The sequence below is a fragment of the Beta vulgaris genome, chromosome 2 (assembly GCF_026745355.1).
Source record: "Beta vulgaris subsp. vulgaris cultivar EL10 chromosome 2, EL10.2, whole genome shotgun sequence".
In the NCBI taxonomy this organism is placed as follows: domain Eukaryota; kingdom Viridiplantae; phylum Streptophyta; class Magnoliopsida; order Caryophyllales; family Amaranthaceae; genus Beta; species Beta vulgaris.
Genome location: NC_079203.1, coordinates 31,819,713 through 31,845,273, shown reverse-complemented (window position 1 = coordinate 31,845,273; position 25,561 = coordinate 31,819,713). Strand labels below are relative to the sequence as shown.

At 35.2% G+C, this 25,561-nt stretch overlaps 1 protein-coding gene across 2 annotated transcripts; it reads right to left on the bottom strand.

The window, feature by feature from the left end:
- Window positions 1-9,814: 9,814 nt before the first annotated feature.
- Window positions 9,815-23,339, bottom strand: LOC104886950 (probable sulfate transporter 4.2). Of its 2 annotated transcripts, XM_010671511.3 has the most exons (17): window positions 22,865-23,337; window positions 20,895-20,943; window positions 20,102-20,303; window positions 18,678-18,846; window positions 16,191-16,256; window positions 15,982-16,089; window positions 14,900-15,007; window positions 14,731-14,796; window positions 14,469-14,529; window positions 14,183-14,310; window positions 13,853-13,894; window positions 13,281-13,397; window positions 11,801-11,852; window positions 11,482-11,620; window positions 11,262-11,350; window positions 10,499-10,575; window positions 9,815-10,406 (listed from the first exon to the last, which is right to left on the bottom strand). In XM_010671511.3, exons 1-17 carry the CDS (start codon window positions 23,177-23,179, stop codon window positions 10,092-10,094), a joined length of 2,103 nt encoding a protein of 700 aa, XP_010669813.2. In that variant the 5' UTR covers window positions 23,180-23,337; the 3' UTR covers window positions 9,815-10,091. The 2 variants fall into 2 exon arrangements, with proteins under 2 accessions (XP_010669813.2, XP_057248563.1); XM_057392580.1 differs by lacking the exon at window positions 13,853-13,894 and having other exon boundaries at window positions 22,865-23,339.
- Between the last annotated feature and the right edge of the window lie 2,222 nt (window positions 23,340-25,561).

Below are 25,561 nucleotides of genomic sequence, written 5' to 3'. Positions count from 1 at the left end.
TTTTTGATCGTGATTCACAGTTCTTATCAAATTTTGGTAGAGTTTGTAGAAGGCTTTGGGAACTAATTTATTATTGAGTAAAGCTTTTCATCTGGCTACAGATGGACAAACGAACGAACAATTCAGACTTTAGAAGATATGTTGCGATCTTGTGTTATGGAGTATCAGGGTTCGTGGGAGGATTTCTTGGATTTGATAGAATTTTCCTACAACAACAGTCATCATGCAAGTATTGGTATGCTCGTTTGAGGCTTTATATGGTCGGAAGTGTAGACGTCAGTCTGCTGGAATGATATTAGTGAAACTGTGGTGCTTGGAGCCGAATTCCTCAAAGAGACGGCGAAAGAGGTGAAAGTGATTCAAGAAAAGATCAAGGTTTTAAGAGTTATGCTGATTTGAAGCGAAGGGATGAAGAGTTTCAGGTTGGGGAGAAGGTATTGTTGAAAATATCTCCAATGAAAGGGGTGATGCGATTTGGGAAGAAGCGAAAGTTAAGTCCAAAGTATATCGGGCCATATGAGGTGTTAAAGAAGTTCGAAAAAAGTGGCATATAAGTTGATTTGCCAAATGATTTAAGTCGAGTCATGATTTTTCATATATCTCAGTTAAGGAAGTATATTTCGGATGTGTCTCATGTGCTGCAACCTGAGGCCATTGAATTAGATGATAGTTTGACTTACGAGGAAAGACATGTAAGAATCCTTGATAGTAAAGTTAGAAGTACTCAGACTAAGGATGTAAGATTAGTCAAAGTATTATGGTAAACCATCAATTGAGGAAGCAACATGGGAAGTTAAGCGGATATGCGCAAGAAATATCCGCGTTGTTTTCGAGGTTAGTTGTCGAGTTACGGGGTCGTAACTCCTTTTAAGGGGGTAGAATGCGATAGAGTTTCGCGCTTCTACTATAGTTATGCATTTTAGCATATTTTTGAGTCAGTATATGCATTTTAGACATGAGCATTTGAGTCAGAAACTACAATTTTGAATTTTAATCCGTTTTTGGAAAGTGTTTATGACTTTTTGTGTAATAGCCCTGGTTTTTAAGAGCGTTTATTTAAACGTTAAATATATTTATTAAGTTAATTATGTTCTGAAAATATTATTTTATTTCAGAGTTGTGTAGTGTGATTTTTATATTATCGTGTTTGCAGTATATTTATTTATTTAATTATATGAGATTATTATTATTATTATTATTTTGGGTCTTATGTGCGACTAAATTGTGTGGTATTTAGTCAAATAGGAAGTCAAAGTCAATTTGCCCTTGAACTCCTATACCTTCTGTCGATTTGACTAGTTGATGAAAACCAACACTTGTTTTAATTCTTTCTCGTGGCTTTTAAACTTGATGACACCAAAACCCAACCCCCTTCGTGTCATTTTGTCAAACCCAAAGAAAACTCCAATATCTCGTGAAAGAAACTTGAAGCCCCAAAAACCCCCAAATCCTCAATTCTCTCTCTCGTCCCTGCTCTCGGTCTCGTCGGAATCCGGTTGCGTCGCCGGTGTTCTTGATATGCGTTGTGTGCTGCTCGCAAGCCACCACACGCATATGTTGTTCATCGCTGCTGTGTCGCAGCCCTGTTTCTCTCTCTTCTCGTTATTTCTTTTCGTGCGTCGGTGCCGGTGGTTTTATGCCGGCGGTGTTGTCGCCTGAACCTAGCTTTTGTGGCCATCAATTCTTGCTCGCCGGAGTTTTCCCTTGTCGGCGCCGTCTGTTTTCGTTTCCTCTCTCCTCTGTTTCGTGCCGACCCCGTTCGTCGGACCTGCTGCTATTCGTCGACGCACTGCTGGCGTCGGTGCTTAGCCGCTGGCTCGATGTGTCGCCGCACCACCGATGCTGCTCGTCGGTGCTCTGCCGCGCCGAAGCCTCGAAACCCTATTGTCCCTTTGTTCTTCGCTGCTCACAAGAGCAGAGGTACACCCGCACCTTTGTATTTTTCCCCCTGAAATTCTGATTACATACAAGTATAATTATGTTGTTAATTTCTTTCAAGTTGAACCTAAATCAGATTTTAGTGAGTAACCTAGAATTGGATTTTGTTTCATTTCAAGATTTGTTGTTGATATTGTTGATGTGTAGTTGTATGATTATGTGTTATTGATTGTGGGTTTCGATTTTAACATTGCCCAAGTTTCTCTTTGAGTCCTCTTATGATTAAATCTGATTATGGTTTTGTTTTGGTTAAATTACAATTGAAATAAGTTATTGAGTTGAGCTTTATCCTCTAAGTTAAGTTGTGTCTCTTAGTTTTTAACATAGTTGATTTGCAACCCATGTCCACCTTACTTTGAGAAGGAAAGATAGATGCAATTGAAACTCTTAATGCAACTGAATTACATAAGCTTGACTAAACTTGCAATGATATGAGTTAGTAAGAAGTAGTTCAAATATCTTTAGTTTAATGTTGATAGAAAATTTCTAATAAGTGTGGTAGTAATCCAAGTTTATGGTTGAAGTATAAATTAAACGAATAGTAATTAAGAAGTGTATGATGCTCATGTGTTTAATTAGTTTTCTTATATTAAGTTAGAAAGAGAATTAATTAGTCCTTATTAGTAATGTGAAGAGTACTTGAGTTAGTTTTATTAACTATGGTTTCGATTAATGAACTTGTGGTTAATAAAGTATTTTAGTTTGATAACTATAAACATAATAAGATAATAAAGTCGGCTTATTTGACTAGTGATTCACTAAAGTGTATTAGTGTGTGTGTTCTAACTACATAAATCCAAGTAAGTTAAGATTTACTTTGAAGAAGTCCCACTTAGATAATGACATTGTTTTAATGAGATAAACTCGCTATGTATGACCATGAGTATGATTTGTACTTGTTTTTATTACTGATTATGTTAATGAGAACTCAGCTAATGGTATAACATGGATTATATTTAGTTACTTATAATCAACCTGACAATAAACTTGTGTGTGTGTTTTGGTTATTCTCTTAGTTAATTTAACTGAGAGACTTAGTAATATTGTTGTAGATATTTGTTGACATGATTAATTACTACCAGTTGTGTTTATGTTGATAATTGGAATTTGAAAAGCATATATGTATCGATTTCAAATATGTATTTATAAGAGTTATATGTTAGACGATTATAGTTATCTACCGGGGAAATGACTAGGTTGGATACAAGTTGCTAATTACTTTAATAGTCTTGATTGTTGGAGGATGGCTATGTAGACGTATATAATTCAAGATGACATGGGAAATCAAGTCATCATGCTTTGAGGTTTCGCATAATTGTTATAGAGTGGATGTAACCTTTATGTTTAGCAATATATTTAAATGCTCATGTGTGCGTTATATGAATATTAGATATCATATATCGTTTATAGTAATGCCCATGATCATAGATACATCTCTGTGAGTTAGTTGTGAATTGCTATTGGATTATTATAAAAGTATTCTTTTTGTTCAGTCATTGGAGTTTTTCGAAAATACTATATTTCTAAAAATATGATTTGGTATGATAACGAGGAAATGATTCAGATATGAGTTAAGACCTGATAAGGTCGAATATGGTGTTATGTTATGAGTATTGAGGTTTAAAGTATAAACCATTAAATATCTTATTTTATAAATATGAAAGTGAGGTGAATAGGCACCCCGAGTTAGGGCGGGTAAAGTCCCTATTGGTTGCCTTCCGGAGGGGCTAATCCCTGGCGTTATAGGACATGTCCGGGTAAGTCTTGCAAGCATAATAATAAAAGGCTGGGTGACGACCCTCACTAGTTTGAGACAGCTGGTACTGCGTGGTACCCCTCTCCACTCGCGTTCATGCCAAACGATCGGATTTTGTGAAAATATAGTAATTGAGTTGAAAGGTTGATTAAATGAAATATAAAAACGTTCACTGTTGAGAGTCATCTTATTGAATTTTGTTACTATATGACTGATGAAGTATTGGACTGGATGGGAATTTGGAAATTATATATGATGTCAACAAAATATGTCTAAGTATGCTATGATTGGTGTGATTGTTGAACTTATATTGATTGTGTGAGAGTCGTTTTCAAGTAAAAACCACCAAAGCATGTGTTACTCTTTTGGTTAGTACTCAGCTTTGCTGATGTGTATATGTTGTTTTGTCATTTCTGTGGCCTGTCACTTGGTGGTGGCTTTCCTAAATGTTTCAGGTTGAAGCCGAAAGTTAACCTTTGCAAGTTGAAGCTGATACAAGCTGGAGTAGTATTATAGTGCTATCGAAGTGAGGACGCTTGACTTTGTAATAGTTAGTTGTTTATAATCTATGTTATTTCTACATTTAAGAGTCGCTAGTTAGTGTTCCTGATTCTCTATTGGTTGTTGCTCCGCGAAAGCGTTGAGATTGTTGAGCTTGGGATTTGGATATATTTTATAAATTGAATTTGCAAACGGTTTATATCATTTTTTCGCTTTAGCGTTGTCCTATTTTCAAAGGAAACTCTGCCGATTTCTGTAGAAATTTATGGGAATAGAGTCTGAGAATCAGAGCGTAGTTATAATATATTTATTTGAATAGAGTTGGGATTGATTCCACTCTCCGATTTAGTTCGGTGAGTGTGATGGTAATAGTCCGGGTTACCTTGACTGGAGTCTCTTTCGCTGTGCTTAATCCTTTGTAAGCTGGTCGGGAAATTCGGGCTGTTACATTTTGTCTTAAGTTTCGAGGTCGAAACTTCTTTTAAGGGGGCTAGACTGTAATACCCCATATTTTTAGTATTTATTTAAATAATAAAATATTTATTTTATATTTATTTTCTAAAATAAATATTTTAAGCAAAGGGTATTTTAGTATTTTCAATGATTTTTAATTATTTTGGCGGGAATATGGCGCCAAAATTGAATTTGTTAAGCTTTAGAGTGTTTCATTTATTTTGAGTATTGAGACAATATTTACTTTTATTAATAAAAAAGTAGTATTATTATTTTTGGTTAAAGTCTTCCGCTGCAAGTTATTTTGGTTAGTTAATAGTTGGTTGCCGAAAGCGTGTTAGTCACGTGGCGGTAATACTCCTAAATTACTCAAATATTATTTATTAAATTGTTTATTTAAAAGTGAGTAATTTGGGGGTGTTACAAGAACATACCAAAAAAATCATATAAGCTTGTTGTCTTGGAAGCTTAAAAGCCTATAGCATTATTAGTACTTTCACTACATTGGGAAGAGTCTTTGCTCAATGTTGTGGACCACTTATCCTTCAACTCATAGAAACGAGAAAACACTTGTCTCCTACTAGGCCATACTTCTCCATCATATGATCCCAACTTGCCTTAACCTCAACGTTACCATACATAATAACCACAAAGGCAATTCCTAGAAGCATCGAAAAATGTGTCATCATTCTTCAAAGTCCCAAAGTCACTAACTGCATTCTGATAAAGATGCCACCGGCATAGCCTCAACTTTGTGTTATGAAACACCTACATACCAGAATTTTGTTGTAAACATATTTAAGATTTTGAACTCGGGCAAAAACCATTAAGTAACCATTTTATGTCATTTGGTAGCCAACATAGTCCCTAAACATTACATAATAATTTAAAGTCATTTGATGTCAGTTTTTTATTCGGTACCAATATATTTTTATAAGTTACCAATTTAAGTCATTGTGTGGCCACTTTTACATATAAGATAAAAAGACTAAAAAACTTCAACAGAAATACCTGAGTCAAAGCATTATTGATGGGTTGATCCTGTTCTGTAAATATTGACACAGGACAAACTCCACCCATGCATTTCTTGAAAACCTTAAATAGCCAAACAAATGAATCAATTGTCTCGTTCGACAAAAACCAAACACCCAAACATTACATTCTTCCAATGATTGTTTATACCCACAAATGCACCACATATCAAATTATACCTATTTGTATGATATGTGGTATTAAAAATGGTAACATCTCTATAAAATTCATAATCATCCTTCATCATAGAATCACACCCAAAAAAATTACACAACCTACTGATGATATCCAATTTCACCCTGTAAAAAAAGTCATCCTCTTCAGCAACCCTTTGGCTAAGCTTATCAATGACATCATGTGCATCAACTCCCTAATTTCCTTATTCTTTAGCCTATTCACAATGTTGTAGCGGTCACGAGAAGTGTGAACAAGGGCCTCCGCGCCACCATATTGGTGACATTCATCTAGATATTGCACAGCAGGTCGCATTGATGCTTCTGTCATAACAGTAATTTCTTTTGCCTTGCAATCCCCAATGGCCCTCTCCGAACGGCGGTAATGTTTTCACTCGGTACGAGTAAGCTCAAAATTATGCACAAGCACATGACCTATCACTTCACACATTCCTGAATCATTTAACTTCACCCTCATCATTGCATTACACCCCAATTTTGTAACAATAACCCTTTGTTGCTTCCGATTCCTCTCATTGCCATCCTCATCAAAAATAACATCAAGAACAGAAACAAAATCACTTCCACCATCCGATTTTCTATGACACGAGCAAACAAAATATTTTTCCTTCGTTAAATACACATTTCCTTCAACCCTACCAATCCTAGATGTATACTTCATAATGCTAAAATCCAATGCTCCGTAATGCTAACGATACAATTCATACATTTCCTCAATTGTCTTCTTTTTCACACCAATAAGACTACCACTAACATCAACAACGTTTTCTGCCACAAAAAGACACCCGAAAACCTTAATCAGTGACCATTTTAGGACATAAAGTCACTTGTATAAAAAAATAAATAATGTCATATTCAAAAATAATATAACAACATTTTCTACCACAAAACATAAAGACACCAAAAGAGCTTAACCAGTGACCAGTTTATGCCATAAACTCACTATCATAAATATTTTCTGCCACAAAACACAAATTACCATAAAACCTTAATCAGTGAACACTTTATGCCATAAAGTCACTATTATAACAAAATACATAATTTCATATTAAAAAATAATGTAACAACAACTTTTTCTGCCACAAAACACAAAAGACACTAGAAAAGCTTAACTAGTGACCAGTTTATGTCATAAAGTCGCTATCATAACAATTAAATCAAAATATACTGGTTCATTATGCACAATTGAATCAACAAATATCTAACAAAATGTACTAGAAAACTGCTTGTTGTTGATTATGAATCATTACATCTGCTGGTTCTTTTTCATTATGTGCTGCATCGACTACTTGTAGTTGATTATGAATGATTCGATCTACTGATTTATTTTCATTATGTGCTGCATCCGTCAATAAAAAGTCTTCAAAACCTTCATACATTTCATAATCCATTCTATAAGAAACAAGAAGTCGGTGATTTGAATTCAAAATGAATTCGAAAACATTAACTGAAATTGAATTCTAATTTGAACAAACATGATTGCTGAATTTCCAAATCTAACAAATAATTCAAACAAATTATTGCTTTTGGAGAGAGACTTGATTGAAACATATAAATAAGTTTGATTGCAATCAATAATTACAAAGCAAACAAAAACGAACTGTCGACAAAATTGAACAAAATCTTCTCCAAATTGAACATAATACAAGTGAAATTACATAGCAGCAGCTATTTGTGAAGAAATTCAAAATTACATGCAGCAACTATTAGCTAAAAAATTCAGTGAAAAAAAAGAAAAAATAGAAACAATTGATTACTCATTGTTTTCATCGAGAATTGATTGCGAAGAAGAAAACGAAGAAGATCGAGAATTGATTGAGAAGAATTAATTGTGAAAAAAATGAAGAAGATTCGAAATTACACCGCTATTTTCTGTAGAGAGAGAAAATGAAATTTCATCTTATGGTTTTGTGGTTTAAGAACATATTATGTATGGCTGAATTTCATGGCTTAAATAGCCTGACGTGGCAAAAAAATTCAAGGTTTGATTAACGGTTAGGAAGGAAGAAATATGGGCTTGGGCTGCCTAGTTATATTAGGCAGTCTAGCCTAATAAATTGTGTTAGTGGTAAGCCTCGACTCTTGACCCATGCAAAAGGGTTTAACTACCTAAGATTGGATTATTGGGAGATTGATAAGGTGTTACAAGGTGTTAGATTTCGTAAAATTTGTGAAACACAATATATAAGTTTTACATTTTTTGAAAACAATTACTTAATAAGTTTTTTTTAAAAAAAGTTATTAATTATCAAGTTTTTCTTAGAGTGGCACTATCAAATGATGGAAACCGTTAGAAAGTTATGTCAATGGACCATAATACCAAAAGAAAACAAGAGAGAAGAAGGCAAGTGAGGTTTTAGGTAGAGAGAGAGAAAATAAAGGAAAAAATTAAATAATGAAAATTCTGAGACTCAAACAGATGCTTCTACCTCAGAAGAGTTTCCATTATGCGTTCCATTTTTAGCTAAAGGTTGTGTTATGGACCACACCTATTAAGGTTGTGGTGCTCATTACACTTAAGTAATAGTTTAAGTTGTTTTGCCTTATCTTTTTCGTTAAAGGTATATCCCAAATGAAGACAGTAAAGCATAAGAAGTTTGAATCACTTTCACATTGGAAAGCTTAATAATTACAATATAAGTTTGAGTCACTTCAGGTCATTTATTGGCTAATATATCATATTGGTATTTAGTTCTGATCGAAATTTTGGTCAAATACATTCTGATTGATTTCATTTCGAGTTACTTTCGATTATGGGTGAGAATTAGTTCGGGTTACTTCAAGTTCCTGGTCAATATTAGGTCAAGTTAATTTCGGGTTGATTTCGATTCAATTTAGTTTTTTTCGAATTCCGGATTGAGTTTGAGTCATGATTTTGAGTCCAAAATCAAGTCTAGGATCAAGTTATTTGGTTCAAATCACCTTTACTAGGTTTAGGTCAGTGTGCTCAAAACTTCAAAATAAGAATAGAAATTGTTGACGTATTTCTTTAAATAATTCAACAAACATCACATGTTTGAGAGAGGAGGTTGTTAAATTCATATATTCCACAACTCCTCAACTATTTCAATGATCTCATGAGGTGAGCCCATTAAAGTTCGCCCTCTATTTTCAAAGACATTTGATTTGCAGAATAGTTTTTCTTTTTTTTTTATATATAAATTGAAATATGACACAAATATCTTGAAGAACAGATAGGGAAAGATAGTAAAGAGCCCCATATGCAAAAAGAGAACAATCCGACTTGCGTGGACTCGGTTCACACTAAAAATAGTGTGGACCAGATCCAGGCACGTGACCCGTTATATCACTTTAACATACACTATATCATTTTAACATACACTATATCATTATAACATACACTATATCACTTTAACACACCCTATATCACTTTAACATACCCTATATCACTTTTAACATACACTATATCATTTTAACATACACTATATCACTTTAACACACCCTATATCACTTTAACACACACTATATCATTGTAACATACACTATATCATTCTAACATACACTATATCATTTTATCACACACTATATAACTTTAACATACACTATATCATTTTAACATACACTATATCATTATAACATACACTATATCACTTTAACATACACTATATCACTGTAACATACACTATATCATTTTAACATACACTATATCACTGTAACATACACTATATCATTTTAACATACACTATATCATCTTAACATACACTATATCATATCAATATACACTATCATAAACTCACGTGATATGGATCGAGTGCACACTAATTAGTGTGCATCGGGTTCATATTAGCTTTTTAAAAAAGAGAATATATCACTGAAAATATCAATATCACACATAATCCACAATTTTCTAAAATAGGAAATTTTACAAATAAAGAAAAACGCGGAAGTAATTCTCAACCACATTAACATTTAATCACCATTTACACAACAAACTCGTTTCAAATTCTTATTGACTTTCCCAAAAGGGCTGCGTAAGGCAAAAGTGGGCTACTGTACACCATATATAACAGTGTCGCCATACATCCAATTTCAAGTGATCTTACAAAAAAAATCACCTCACAACAGTTACAACAAAGAGCTAATTACAAAAATACAGATCATGTTCTGAGGTACAGCAGCAAAAATGATATGTACAGCAGAATTCTTTTAAAGAATAGCATCAAATAATGTTGGACATCAAAGCACGGTATGTCGCGTTAAGATCCCCCAGGCAAGAGTGGCTCCTGTAACTGGTGATCAGAACTGCTTGAAACCAATGAAGTTTGATTACCAGATTCCAAATCCACAGTTGGTATATTGTCCTTCCTTTGACCAAGTCTTTGGATGAGATTTCGCTTGCTATCATTGAAGGAATCTAGGGTTTTCGGCATTTCGTTTTCCTGCACATGCTGAAAGCACACTTGAACAGCATCATGTACTCTCACAAAGTACCATTCCTTCCCAATCAATTCAACGAGGCCAGCTCTCGTTAAGGTCATGAGAACTTCTTGATTAGGGTTCGAAATTACAATCTGGAAACCAACAGCGATTAGAAACTTTCACTTGAATTACTTAAAAAATCAATGACACAAGACTAAATTATATTCAGGGACAAGCACAAAACCTGGATGCCACGAGATTTGTACTCATTATACAAGTCTCTTAAAGCTTGGACGGCACTTGAATCAATATATGTCACAGCTGCAAAGTTATTAAAAAAAAAAGAGAGAAGTTCAAGATATTGGCATGTAATCATCACATAAGGAATCAAGACGAAATTTCTGTCGAGGTTATGTATAAAAAAGACCTTGGTACTTTAGAGAAAAGCTGTATGAAACTTGTAAATCTAAAGATCACCCTCGATGACATATGATAACTATATAATTAGAATGTCCCACGCCAACACCCTGCCTTTGTTGCTCATTCTATGCATGTTGTCGTTCAATCATTCTAATATCTATTAGCATAGAAATATTTAGGTTCTTGAGAGCAGAGCTGTGTGAGACTTATAAATCCAAAGATCACCTTTGGTGACAATGACAAAGGATAATTACATAATTTCGATATCCCATGGCAAAACCTTGCCTTTGTTGCTCACCACTATGTTGTAGTTCAAGCATTCTAATATCTATTAGGATACCATGCTATTATAGCATCAACTCAGTGCCTCTCATGAGGCTCCTGCAGTGTTGCCTTTGGCAAAGATTTTAAAACTCTTACCTGGGATAGGTCTTTTGATCCAGACCTACTAAATTTTAGCAATTCATTAAAAGATTTGGCTGGTCTCATTATGTAATATGCCATATTCTTGAGTCCAATCTAACATCAATGACACACTAAAAGAACAAAGGAGAGAATAATGAAAAGAGAAAATTGCAATTACTCACGTGAAAGCTCAAGAATTACAAAATAAATTTGTTCGACTTCTGGCCCACGTCGTATAGATTGATCAGGATTGGATTCATATTCGCGCAGCCTACAAGAGATAACAAATGAAAATCATAGCTCTAACTATAATATGAGAACTTCCAAATTAACACTGCATTCCAGTTTTCAGAAAAATGCAGAAAAAGCACGTCTAATCATACTGAAAAAGTAGGAACGTACCTATCTTTAATGTAGCTAGTGTTTGCAAAATATATTGGCGCATCAACACGAACAAGCACTATTCCATGGTATGTATATGCTTCTGGATATTGTTGAACATTCCTATAAATTGTTGTACCAGGAAGACGACCCAATACAGCTGTAGGGTTTAAAAGTTAAATCAAAACCTTCAATGAAATAGCAAAACTGATAACGACTGCAGTCAGATTACACTCGCCAACAAGTTTCCCAATATGTATATTCCAGCTTGAGAAATAGATTGCATAAAATAATCCAGGCAAACATAAGACTTCATGAAGGTAGAAGTTATTGCACTCACCAATATGTGGATTAGCAGATTCATGGACTACAAAAGCAAGGGAAAATCCAACCTACAAGAAAAAGGAAGGTTTATAAAATAGATTGTCAACTATACACTTACAGTATTGATATGATTGCTATGATCTATTGTGGTAGGAGATAATGTTTCAATAATTGTGAAGGTTGAGTGATATTATAAAGGCGGTCATAATGCATATACAGGCTCTAGAAAAACGATAGGGAGCCAATTGTGATCACATTCGTTTAGAATACTTGCTGAAATTGATTTAAATTAGACTACCATTTCAATAATTGAATTAGTGGTTAGAACACTATATAGATTGATAGCTTTTTTTTTTCCCTTTTGAAGGGTAAGTAATATCACTAAGGTGGAGAGTCTGCGTGGCTTTTCATGAAAGGCAACTCGTTTTAAATGTTAGGTAGATTAGAGGTATCTAGTTTCAAAGAAACATAGATTTCCTGTCAGAAAACCGACTCATACATCTCTCTCCAACTGTTAAGAAACGCTGTGTATGATCAAAAGAGCATATAAATATTAAATGTCAAAACCACAATATAGAGAAAACCACCCAGCTGCGTTATTAATCACCATATTCTAATAAACTATCCAACATGCCATGAGAATCCATTGACTCAAAATGTCTCTGATCCAATTTCGCAAGAACACACTCAGACATTATGATTTCAGTTGTGAATAGACTCCAACCTTGAGCATATACAGCCCACACCAGGTCGCTCAAACTCCACATAGTGTCTACATCTCATGCAAATCCACATCAATGAGTCTGTAAGTCCCTGTTCATATGATAGGAGACTTCCAAAGTTCCAACTCTCTAACCTAGTCCAACTATGAATAGGAAACACAACCTTGCAAAGGAAGCTTCTAGAAAACAAACCTAGCAAAGCAAAAAACTTTCCATGTTTTGTCCAATATAGATATCCTACCCCACATAGAATATCTGAAAACTTCCTGATTATAATAACATAATAATGCAATAATCTAACAAAATTTCTATGCAATGTCCTGTCAAATTCACCAATGAATCCTCAATGCCACAGTCCAATGCTACTTCACCACTATAAGTGCGTCGACATGCGTGGCTTCCCAAACCACCCTCTCCCTTGCTCTCCTCTCTTACTCTTCCATGTTGAACCTCATCCAATGTTCACCCCACTCTCTGTTGTCCATCTACATGTTAGACCTGCACCCAGCATATGCCCTCACCCTCCCTCACCTAACACCCCCCCCCCCAAAAAAAAAGAAAAAAGAACAAAAAAGAGGGTTTCTCTTTCTAATTTAGGATGCCACAAGCTAATTGCCAAAATTATAGTCTTCCTTAATTGTACTTCAGTAAAATGTATGACATGCCAAAGTAAGATTATTAATTTGGATAGAGTACTATGCAATAGCACATCATATATCTAGATGCATAGGTAATAATCTACATGAAGTATATATGACAGGAAAGTATACTCACCCCAACTAGAACACCAATCTCAATACCAAGGAACAACGTCGAAGCAAAAGTGATTGTCCAAAGGAAAAAGTCTTTCTTATCTATGCGCCATAGTAGCATAGCCTCCTCATAATCCACCTGGCATGACAAACATTCAAGAAGAAAAGGAAATTCAAAAAAAAGTTACTGAAGGATCCACAACATATAGTGAAATGGAACAACATAAGGAATATATTTTTGTAGTTAATGATCAAACTCGATTTCTGCAATAAGATTATGAGATTTAAATCAACAAGTACAGCTTCCACTTATAACTTTTTGGAACATTTTTAGTTTTCTATCATTTGAGTTGTAACTAGATTATAATTTTACATGCCTCTTTCACTTTTGCTGGTCCAAAACCTAAAACCCACATAATATAAAGGGAAACTAGGCAATAAGACTGCAAAAGGCGAAGTTGTAACAAGTAGACCAACATTTTCAAGCATTCAAGCGGAAGACTTGAATTGATCTGGACTCTCGAGATGACTACTAAGACAATAATGAACAGAACTCATATCAACTTTATAGTCCATAAATCGATTTGTACTCACCAGACCCATCACAGCAGATATCACAATAGCAGCCAGTGCACACTGTCAAGTTGGTTGATACAGTACAAGTTCTAGTTAGCATCACTGACCAACAAGCTCCAAAACAACAAGGAAAAGATATTTGCAAGAAATATTACTTCAGCAAATTGATTACTCACAGAAAAGGGAAACCACCTATGTCATGCAGTATGATCCAAAATATATAACAGTCTTTTACAAGGCCACAAAACTAACCTAGCAACTAATAGTTAATAGTCTAATTTCATAAGGGTTTCCACTTTTACATGAGATAATCAGAGAAACACAAAAGTACTAGAACAAGCATCACACCTGAGGTATGGCTTCAAATAACGGAGTTAGAAACAGGAGAGCACAACTCATGATAATTCCAGTCAGTATCCCAGCAAAGCCAGTTTTTGCTCCACTTTCATGATTTACCGCAGATCTAGAAAATGATCCTGCAACATCAATAAGAATGAAGGCACCAATTGGAAAAATTATCAGGAAAAGTAAAAAACTTCAGAACTTCAAAATATATATATTGGAATCTCTTGTAGAAAAAAGCCAAAGGACACAGAGATGACGCAGCACAAGCATCTGCAGACAACAATCTCACCTGTACTAGGATATGAAGAAAAGAATGATCCGGCAATGTTGGCTACACCAAGACCAAAAAGCTGTTAAATAAAAAGGAGAAAAACATAATTATAATAGTGATCAATGTACTAAATCAATAAAATTGCTTCCACCTAGGCCGGTTTCCTTCTCCTTTGTTCTCCTCTTTACTTTGTTTTACAGTTTAAGGATAGATCCCACTTTACATTATCAATGGACGGCTATTCAGTTGGTAGGACATAGCCAATGCTCTTAAAATATACCTCTTGATTTGAATCTAAGTCATAGCCATTCTTTGCTGCCAGTGCCTTCGCGATTCCCACAGATTCCTGAAGTTCCATAATTGATACAATTAAATTAAGCAAAAAAATTACACCTCCATTTGAAATTAATGTATCATTGCAGAGCAGAGAACTTCTGTACAATCCTTACCAATATGGCAACACCAGTTATGAGAAATGCTGTTGGGATCAAGGACTTGACATAAGCAAAGGCTTTAGGCACCGCAAACTCTGGGAGCCCCTGAGGTATCTCCCCAACCTATACCAACAATAAACAGTTCGTTAGCAGATTCCTATTGGGTAAGACGCAAAATGATAACAAACCTTCAGATTTTAGTAAAGGAGAGCATAACATTATCCTAGTAGTTAACCAAAGATATGAAACTGTGCATATCTTTTCCAGTATACGATTATCGCGAGAGAAAATATGTTGCTCTCAGTATTAAGTTCTCTATCAGCATCAAGGCACGAGCTCATTGAATAAGTACTCCATCACATGATCAGCAGCAAGGATTTACCGATCTTTCGAGACATGTCATCCAAAAAATTAAATAGAAAAAAGTATCTAATTCACTAAGTGCAACATAAGATGGGGATATTAAAGGTCAATTTCATCGTCAAACACCCAAATAAGAAATAAAGTTAGAATAGAGTGGATAGAGCAAATTAATCTCGAACAATTCCTCATTAGATTGTCCTCTACTATCTGTTTCAAGTAGCGGACAAGCGGAGCATCTGTTGAGATAAGAATAGTGGCCAACGATCTTATCTATGATACAATTCCACTAAGTACCCTACTTCTGTCCCTCACATCACCTGTCAGTTAGATTTTCAGTATAGGACCTAGCAGAAATAGCCTTTTGATAACATAGGTCTAACAGAGCTCCACGCCACCACCAAACCCCTCCAAAATAAGGTGGATTTTCCCGTGCGCATGATGCGAGGGTTTGACCAACAATCGTGAAATGAAGCAGTGGATGTTAATTAGTACAAGAAGGTGCACTGGATAAAATTTGAGTTAGGAAGATTCAGATAATGTAACTAAAAGCATTCTGTTATTGATGTACTTTGAACATATAAAAATAGACCAGTACATATAGAGGATTATATCTCATTAGAACCTATGTTCAATATCTAGATGGAAATACTAAAAAAGAAGGCATAATTAGTTTACGAAGCTAATAAAGCAGGCCCCAGAACTTTAAACTACAAAGGCAAATCATGGTATCTCACCACACTGATGGCAGAAGGATGAAATAGTTTGACGATAACAGTTCCCAGCACAACTCCTGTCAACGGACCTGCTGCTCTGACAAATCTCAGGTACTTTCTCGTTTTCCCCTATGTAAAATAATACCTTAGTGACCATCCAATCCCTAAATGATATAGATAAGAGCTTTCAAGGGGAAAGAAAATCAGAAAGATTACGTGGAACTTCTTACCAGGTGCTTCATTGTCAACATAACAGCAAGTATCAAAGACCCCAACACAAATGGTGGCCATGAAAACTACACAAGGAATATACAAACTGTTAAGAATGGTTGCCCCATTGTATTTAATTAGAATCAAAGAAAGAAAAGAAATATGCTAAATTACTAATAGTTGAAAGAAAGCAGTACTCAAGAAGGTTCTTCAACTTGGTCATTAATTTACGGAAAGAAATCTCAAAATGTTGAGAGAAATTGTTTTTGTGAAGCTCAGGAAAGATAATAAGCAGGTTACATCAATCAGTGTCAATAGTTTCACAGAGACGGGTACTGTGGTACGGGGACAGAAAACGGCGAGATTTCAACATTTTAGGACATGGGTACGCGTATTTGTACCCCGTATCATACCGGAAACATGTCATACAAAATATGTACCGTATCGTATCGTATCGGGTATGGGTACGGGTACGTGACCTTGAAGAAGTACCAGTGCTTCGCTTCTTAAATAAATCAGGACACATTTAAGTGGCATGGAGGAAACACAAAACAGCAGATCAAATAACTTTGCACACTCTGGCGAAGAAAAATTCTATATAAAGTAATTGATATTCGCACATCCATAGACAGACACCGCAGCTGACTGCTATGCTTGTAAATAGCTATTAAGTACACAAAATATCCTACAAAGAAACTATATATTTTACAAGGCCTGCATAGAAACTTGACTACGAAATGGATTGCCATTTCAGCCAGCAAAACAAAAGCACATTTGAATTCCTTTCGTAGTCAAAAGTGTATCGGAATAATGACAAATTTATTTTCCTACAATCGACTCACTATTTTACTTGGACTCTTCATTTCACCTCGGGTACCTGCATTAAGAATCTAATACTCCGACATGGTACGGAGACTTGACACCTGATTGGACCAATAACAGGGAAATTTTACATAAGTTGAATGAGTGACACTTCGACTGATTCATGTCCATGACAAGTAGATGAGTCTGAGTAACATGGTAACTTTTGAGTTAAAGTTTCACAGAGTGCCTTGAGATACACTCTATGTTTTCATTATAGAATTTAGCAGCAAAACCAAGAAATTTGGAGAGATTTGATTCTAGCTTCTTTGACTGTTTTCTATGGGCCATACGGCTGGAACCCAGCGCATACGGGGTCAATCTATGTCTTTCACCTGAAATTCCTGATACTCAGTGCCTCTATACAGATATTGCCGCTTGGCACCTCATTTTCAACCGAAAATATGCAACTTTTCCATAAACTATGAATCTTGAATTGGAACGATTTCCAAAACAAAAATTCAAGTCCAACTAACATGGATGTAACTATGACAACCATAAGGAGCATATATGGAGATCATATTCAAGAATCGCTTCAATTTTCATAGAATATCAGCAAACTACTAATGACAATAACACTATAAAGGGACAATTTTTCCACCGAATTTATTCTCTCTAAATTTTTCAGTGCAAGCAGGGACAAGGAATAAGAAAGGACGGTTCTACTTGTTTCTATTCGTTACTTCCTCGACTTTCCCTGCTGAGATAAATCCATGTTGCAAGAGCCAGCACGTCAGAGCAGTATTTTCACAAGGCCTTGTATGATGCTACTGCTTATACATGTTTTTAGGCAAATCTTCATGGACTTGCCTTAACTTGTGCACAACTTCGCTTTAGAGCCCTCAACTCAGTTTTAATATCAAAAAACCTCCAACAAGTTTGGCATGATTTTGCAATATGGTGTCTTTCCCACTCCCAAGAGCAATAATTGGTGCTATATAATAATATGACAATGTGCTTTAAAATGAGATATATACCAATTTAATAAACTTAGGTGGTTCAGCATATGACCTTTCAGCATCATCTTTAGCTTTACTTAATGTTAAGCACAGGACTAGCATAACATGAAAATCTTACTAAGGATTTAGAGCTTAGGTACCAGTTTGATTTAAAACAAACAAAAGCTTGCAAATAAAAACCAAGTTCGCTAAGGTAGACTATATGGGTATTATACCATTTCATGTTATAATGCGCACACAAGAAGCAGCTGAACATGAGAGCATAGTTATGCCCAAAACATACCACAAAATAGGAGTTAGGTGACAATAATGATTGTAATCGACAGGGGAAAAAAAGCATCTGTCATAACAATGAGGATAACACTATGCTTGGATAGCAATAATGAAAAGAAAGGTGGAAGAGGGAAAGCGAGGGAAGGGGGGGGGGGGGAATGAGCTTGCTTTTTCCCTATTAAAAATCTGATTCGGTTTATTAAAAGGAAAAGGAAAAAGAATCCTTCCCATTCCCTTCTCTTCCCTCCCAAGTCCCATGTATACAAACTAATTTCCCCTTCCCTTAATTCCTTTCAAATTCCCCTATGTAAACACCCTATTAGATTCAGTAATCAGATAGAGCCAAATACACAAAATTTTGAAACAATTTCTTACAGGGGTTAGTTTCCCATTATTTGATGATCTAAGGCGTACCTTATCAAACCCAGATATAATACTCTTTGCAAGGGGAATAATTTCGCTGCTTCGAACGATATCATACCCCAGAAAGTATTTTGCTTGAGACAAGGCAATCACTATGGCTGATGCAGTGGTGAAGCCAGAAATTACAGCATGACTGATAAATCGAATAATCCATCCAAGCCTGGGAGGAAAGAAGAGTATGAATATCTTGTCAAACGGCAGAACAAACTTACACTACCTGTACAATGCAGCTGTGCAGGCAAGTACTCCCTCTGTTTCACAAAGATTTACTTAGTTTCCTTTTAGTAACATTTGACAAAAAATTGTTCACTTCTTTTTTTCTATTTTGGGACATGAGAGTTGAGACCCCCATAACCTTTTACTTTATTACTCACATCTTCTTACTCTAAACTGTTTCTCTCCTTAACCCACCTTTTACATTTCTCCCCCCTATTTCCTTGGTTATTGTGATAAGAGAAGTGTAACTATCTTTCAGAAACGGAAGGAGTACATGACAATTAATATTTAGCCTATAATATACATAAGGGAATTGTTTCAAATTACTACCTATTCAATAGATCACTTTGTGACTTAAACCATATCATAATCTTTTTAAACACTTCATATTTATTATTGCTACCTTTGGAGTATACTTTTCCCCCCAAAATGACGGCATACTGAACATTTTAATTTGTGACGGCGTTCCGGTGGTTTTGGCACCAAAACGAATCCGTCCAAAGTTGGCAAGAGACAGTTATAGTAAATGTGAGGTGTTTGGAAATGTAGTAATTTACAACTCTATTTTAAAAGAAAAGGCTAAGTCACAAAGTAACCTGTTGAAATATTGGATGGACAGTATGACAAAATTTTCGGATAAAGAATAAAGAATGATAAATAATTCATATAGTGATTGTTGACAACCAGACACCTAGTCTGTTTACAAATATTGGAATATAAAACTCCATCTCTAGTTGAGGGATTCGGTTATGATACTTCTCTTCATCACAAGTAACTTGTCGGGTAATATCACTCTCTGATCCAATTTATGCATGTGGCATCCTTTTAGGACCAAACTATTAGCACTTTTGATGGACAAGTGTAACACTTGAATGCATAGCTCTCTTCAATACAGATACTCCAGTCCAGGTAACATAAAATTCCAGTTCAAAGGTTAACAAAGAGAATGTTGCCTCCTAACATATGTACAAAAATCTTTTATGTAGCGGGACAATATGTGTGTTAAGTCAATATTTGCAAGTACACACCCCCACACATGAGTGTAGCATATAGCAATCCCCCTATCCAAAAAAGTTGGTTTTAGAAAATTGGGTGTCAGTCGTGGTTCCTCAAACTTTTGGAGATGGAAGAAGCAGTACGTTCAAATAGATTCTCAAGGGAAATTATCAAATTGGATGAATAAGGTATTAAGTAACTACCTCAAGATTCCCATTAAGCACTCCAATACGCCAACCATAAGTGACAACGTGATTGCAAGTTCTGTGTACAGCTTATCAGATGGACTAACAATCTTAGTTAACACATTAGAGACCAGTAGAGATGTCAATGCTACTGGACCAACTGCAAGCTGCCTTGAGGAACCAAATATTGCATATATAAATACAGGCAGACAACCAGAATCTGTTACAACCATCAGAACCATAGTTAGAACTATATGCACAGAGCAGACGTTTAAAAACATCATAAATCAAATAAGAAATATAATATAATCATCTAAAAGACCAGGAGCAAGGTGCTAAGACAAGTAAAAAATGGGTATATAGAAGAAATACAGGGAGAGAACCTGCATTTTTTTTGCATGCGAAAGAATCATAGCAGTTATAACTTATAAGACATAAAGAAGATCATCAAAATAAGATATGTGACCAAATATTATAACAAGATTACTACTTTTAACATGTTGCTATGCTGTGCCTGTCATCTCCCACTAAGGATCAGTAGTTGCATACAATGTACTAATGAAATGTATCTGATCCAAAAAAACTTAAGTATCTGAAATCAAGCATTACTAGAAGATAACAATAACAATTTTATCTGCACCAACGATCCACCAACGAGTAACCATGCAAATACAACAAACATCATACGTTTATCATTTGGCGTTTTGTGCTTAAGTCATCAAATTCATATGCAATCTCATCTTCCTCACCAATAAATAGATGTATAAGACACATGCATATAACCCTAAATATACAGTAACTGTAAACTTACAGAGTCCATAGATTGGTGCAAGCCCAGCCAGCTTCGCATACGACATTGCCTGCTCATAAGATTTCCAGTCATTAATGTGCCAAAGTGTATGGATATGGGATACAATTTAACAAAATTAGGGAGTGAATTGCAATCTCATATCCAATCTTGTACCACGAATTAAGTAACACTGAACAAGGTAAATACATACATCTAAACTTCAGAGTTAAGAGATAAGTTCCAAAAAGAGAGAGAAGAAAAAAATCTTTCATTGAGCCAGAGGAAGTGACAAACCGGAGGGGGTCCAACAGAAATGAGTCTCACACTATTGATAATTAAGGAGTGAACTGTAACATACTAAGAAAACAAGAATGGCCATTACTAAGAGTAAGGATCTTAGTCCTTAACATCAGTCTAGAATGAATCGTGAAAAAACAAAAAAATTAATTCTACTCGTCTAATTTTGAATCCAAAACATAATATTTTTTAAAAAAATAGCCCGAGTCTAATACTTGAACACATAGCCATGTCCGAGAACTCAAGTCCAAGTAACATGCTTACACACATCACCACACAACCATCAACTACCAATAATCATTATCATGATTCGATCAAACCCGAAAGGCCGAAACTACCACGTAAAATTTTTCATTGATCTATGTTACATTTGAAGTTGTAAACCAATTCAACAATATCCACATTCTATCCATAGACTACGACAATAGTCCAATCATTCTAGAATTCAAAAATGTCACCATCCAAACGAAATTGATAAAAACAGTTGACATAGTCCTTAGAAGTTGGAATCTGGTTAATATTTCAGACAATATACACCAAAGCAAGCTCCATGGACAAAAACAGAATATATTAAGAGATATCCAAGTGGGCCCCAGTATTCCTTAAAGGATTCCAGCCACTATACTTCAATTTTACACAGACCAAACTCCCACCATTCATACCAACAAATCAACGTAATGCCAAAAATATAAACATAAAAAAAATAATTGTTATAAAATACAGGTACTAAAATATAATATATCAAAATTAGTAAGAATATAGTAATTTTAACTTTTCTTTTCTTCACTCAAATTTTGCAACTTTTTTCATCTCTATTCTATATGAGAAGAGGGGTAGGACACCAAAATATTAGAAACCCCATTTTACCCTCATTACCTCTCCATTCTAACTACTTATTTTAATTAAAAAAAAAAACTACCTAATTAATTTTAAAAATAAAAAAGACATTACAAAAAGAAAACCATCAACAATTCAAGTACCCCTAATTTATTCGATATAATTAACAATTAATTTAATTTTTCTACATCGTATTTTCGCACGCATCGCGTGCATATAAAAACTAGTTTCTTCCTATAATTACAACTTACAAGAGAACTGCGTCCAGTACATTTCTGTGGAGTACAAAATTCCCATATCAAGCGACAAACTCCTAATTATTCAATGTCTACGATTGTATATACGTATCATTTTAATTACGAAAACGTCACTCGATGTACCTATTTTGTTCATCTCGGAGATGAACCTGAAATTTCCAAATACAAGGAGACAAAATAGGGTATGATACAGTAAAAACAAACGTATCAAGTCATCATTCATCACGATTTACACGTAAAATAATATACTACTCAAATGAATCTAACCATCATTATTAGCTATATTAATCACTAATCACTCCAAAAAAAAATCAAAAAAGAGCTAGCATTACTATATTCAAAATTGAGCACAGAAATTCGGAATTTCAGTCAAATGCGAAGACGAAAACCAGTAATTTCCTCCTTGAATCCAAAATTAAACAAAAACACGATAATTACATAAAACAAAATACTTAGAATCGTAATTTTCATGCTTGAGATTCCAAATATATGGAATTCGTTACGATTGAAACAATAAAAGTCATCGAATTCAAAAGAAAAGAAAAAAAAAGAAATAGAATTGGAAATGAAGAAAATTGATAGGAGGAGAGAGAAAGTAACCTGAGGAACGAGCATAACACCGACGGTGATACCAGCCATGACATCACACTGAAGATAATCATGAAAATTGTATGATCGAAGCCAACGATAACAAGGGAGGAACAATGAGATCCATTCAGTAGTAGTCATGGCTTTCATCTTGGACCTCCAACGAGCGAAAGCTGAGGAAGACGACGTCGTAATGGAGAAAGCAGGAGACGACGTCGTTTGGGGGTGTTGAAGTGGTATGACTTTGACTGGACGATTACTGTAAGTTCTGGGAAGCCCGGCAAGGTCGCTGGAGCTCGGTGAAGCGTAGGATTTATCCATGCCCATCTTGCCGAATGGCGGGAGAGAAACTAGTGTTGGTGTGCCGTGTGGGTGTTAGTGTGGTGGGTCTCTCTTGATGTGAGAGAGAGAGAGAGAGAGAGAGAGAGAGAGAGAGAGAGATACGGGAGAGAGGAGATCATATATAGGTGGTCAATGCTCACTGGTGACTTGGTGAGGGAAGATTTTATCTCTCTTATTATGTGATGTAAATGTAAGAATATATATAACTTTGAATGATTGGCTGTTAATCTTTTTCTACAACGTCACTTTACCGATGGGTTTGTTTAGAGGGTATATCGTTAGTTTACCGATGGGTTTGTTTAGAGGGTATATCGTTAGTTTACCGATGGGTTTGTAAGATTTTACCTTTCGTTCTAGTTTGGATACTCAACTTTCAAAAGCTCCAGTTTAAGTACTCAAAAAATAGACGGACGTTACTTTGTGGTGAAATTCTATTAAATTCGTCGTTTGAAGCGTTTTTCTGGCCGCGTGTAATTTACGAACCCCCACCTAACACTTGCACTCTTATTTAGGCGATATATTTTGGCGGGTTTCATTAACTCCTCCATGTCTTCCTTTCTTGCACTTTTCATTTAACTACAGTCTCTCCCTCTTCTTCCTTCCTCTGTTCATCTTTTTCCCTTTCTTAATTTTCTTCCCTTTCCTCATCTTCTTATCAAAAGATGATCAACATTCAACTCCTAAAAGTTGCAGCCGCCGCTGCGAAAACAAAGAGAAAGCAATATATGCATAAATCTGACAAATTCTATTTCGGATGTAAGCTCTTTCGCTTGGAAGATGTTTTTACTCCGGTAAAGCATCTAATTTATTAAGCAAAGCCTTGAAAAAAGTAATGAAAACGGCTGAGTAAGTGTTTGAAACCCCTTCTTGTTAGTCCCCTAAACTTAAACCTAGAACTAGAATTTCTCTTCAAAAATCTAAGGGAAAGGAGATAAAAATTAGTGAGCCCAACACCGAGGATAAAAGAGAGAAAATTACCCCCGATGAGAGTTCTGCGCCCATGAGAAAGGGAAAAGAAAAGGTTTATGTGGTGAAGATGGAGATTAAGGGTGATCCGGATGAAGAACAAGGGTTGCCTTGAGAGGGAATGTCTATCAAAGCAGATAGGGGGGAATGCCATGATATGTTCAGCTAAGATGATGATGGAAAGTTTTGCCTTTTTAAAATCTATGAAGACTATGAGGAGGATTATGATGACGATGATCCTAATATTCCTCTAAGCCCATGTCGTGATGGGGAGAACTTGGATCCAAATTATCATGCTTTCCTATTATTGCGCAAAGAACCTCAATAGAGTTCTTGAGGTTTAATATTTGCCTCTTGTCTTTTACTTGACTCTATGTGCTTATCTTTGTTTAATATTTTGTATTATAATGTGTTCATCAATTAAATTTTTTTGTTTTATGATTAATTACATTTTCTTACTCCAACTTGTTGTTATGAAAAGTAGGAATCAGTGAATTTGACCTCTCTAAGCTGGTGAATTTTGGTTAGGTTTTTGGTCTGATAGTGCAAATTTAGTGCTGCATTGTTGCGTGAGCTGCCATAAGAACTAATTGTTGTGAAGTGTAAGCATCTGCCTCTATAACTCCCTCGGTTTGATTATCGTTTGCTGTTTTTGGTCATTGGAAACATGTAATTGGAATACGTAGGTTTAGAATAGTCATTCCCACAAGACTCTTTGGTATGACAAATTAGTTTGAAACTAGAGCAATTTGAGTTTAGCTTAAGGAACTTGAGTTATAAATATGTGGATAGAAATTACTTTTCAACTCATTTTTGTGTCTTCTTGTAGCTAGCAGACTTCGAACAATAGTTACTCAAAGAAAAAGCAACCAGAATCATCAACCTCTCCATCCTCCATGCTAACTCAAAGGCAAGAACTAATGATTTTTTGGTTTTTTTTGGGGTTGATCAACAACAGAACTTAAACAACTAGTTTATCCGGTTTGTAAATGTCTAACTATGTGATGGATTTGGGAACTTTGAACTATATGAATTAAATGTCTGCATCTTTTAGCTAGCTCCAAAAATATGACAATGTTTGTAAGGTGTTGGATTTTTTGGATGTTCAATTATTGTTGTTGCTATGGTTTCAATTTGGTCTATTTTTTCAATGTGTATCTGATTTTTTTAAAGTTGAAGAATTTGGCTAGAATTTTAATGGATGCATTGAATTATTTTTTGCCAAGTCACAATTATCCTTTTTTTTTTTTGTGCTGATAACGATTACTTTGCAAAGATCAGTACCAAACTAACAGATGTTAGTTTTGAGTACCCAAACTGAAACTTTTGAAAGTTGAGTACCCAAACTAGAACAAAAGGCAAAGTTTAGTACCCAATTGTTTACTTAACTGCTTTGTTTTT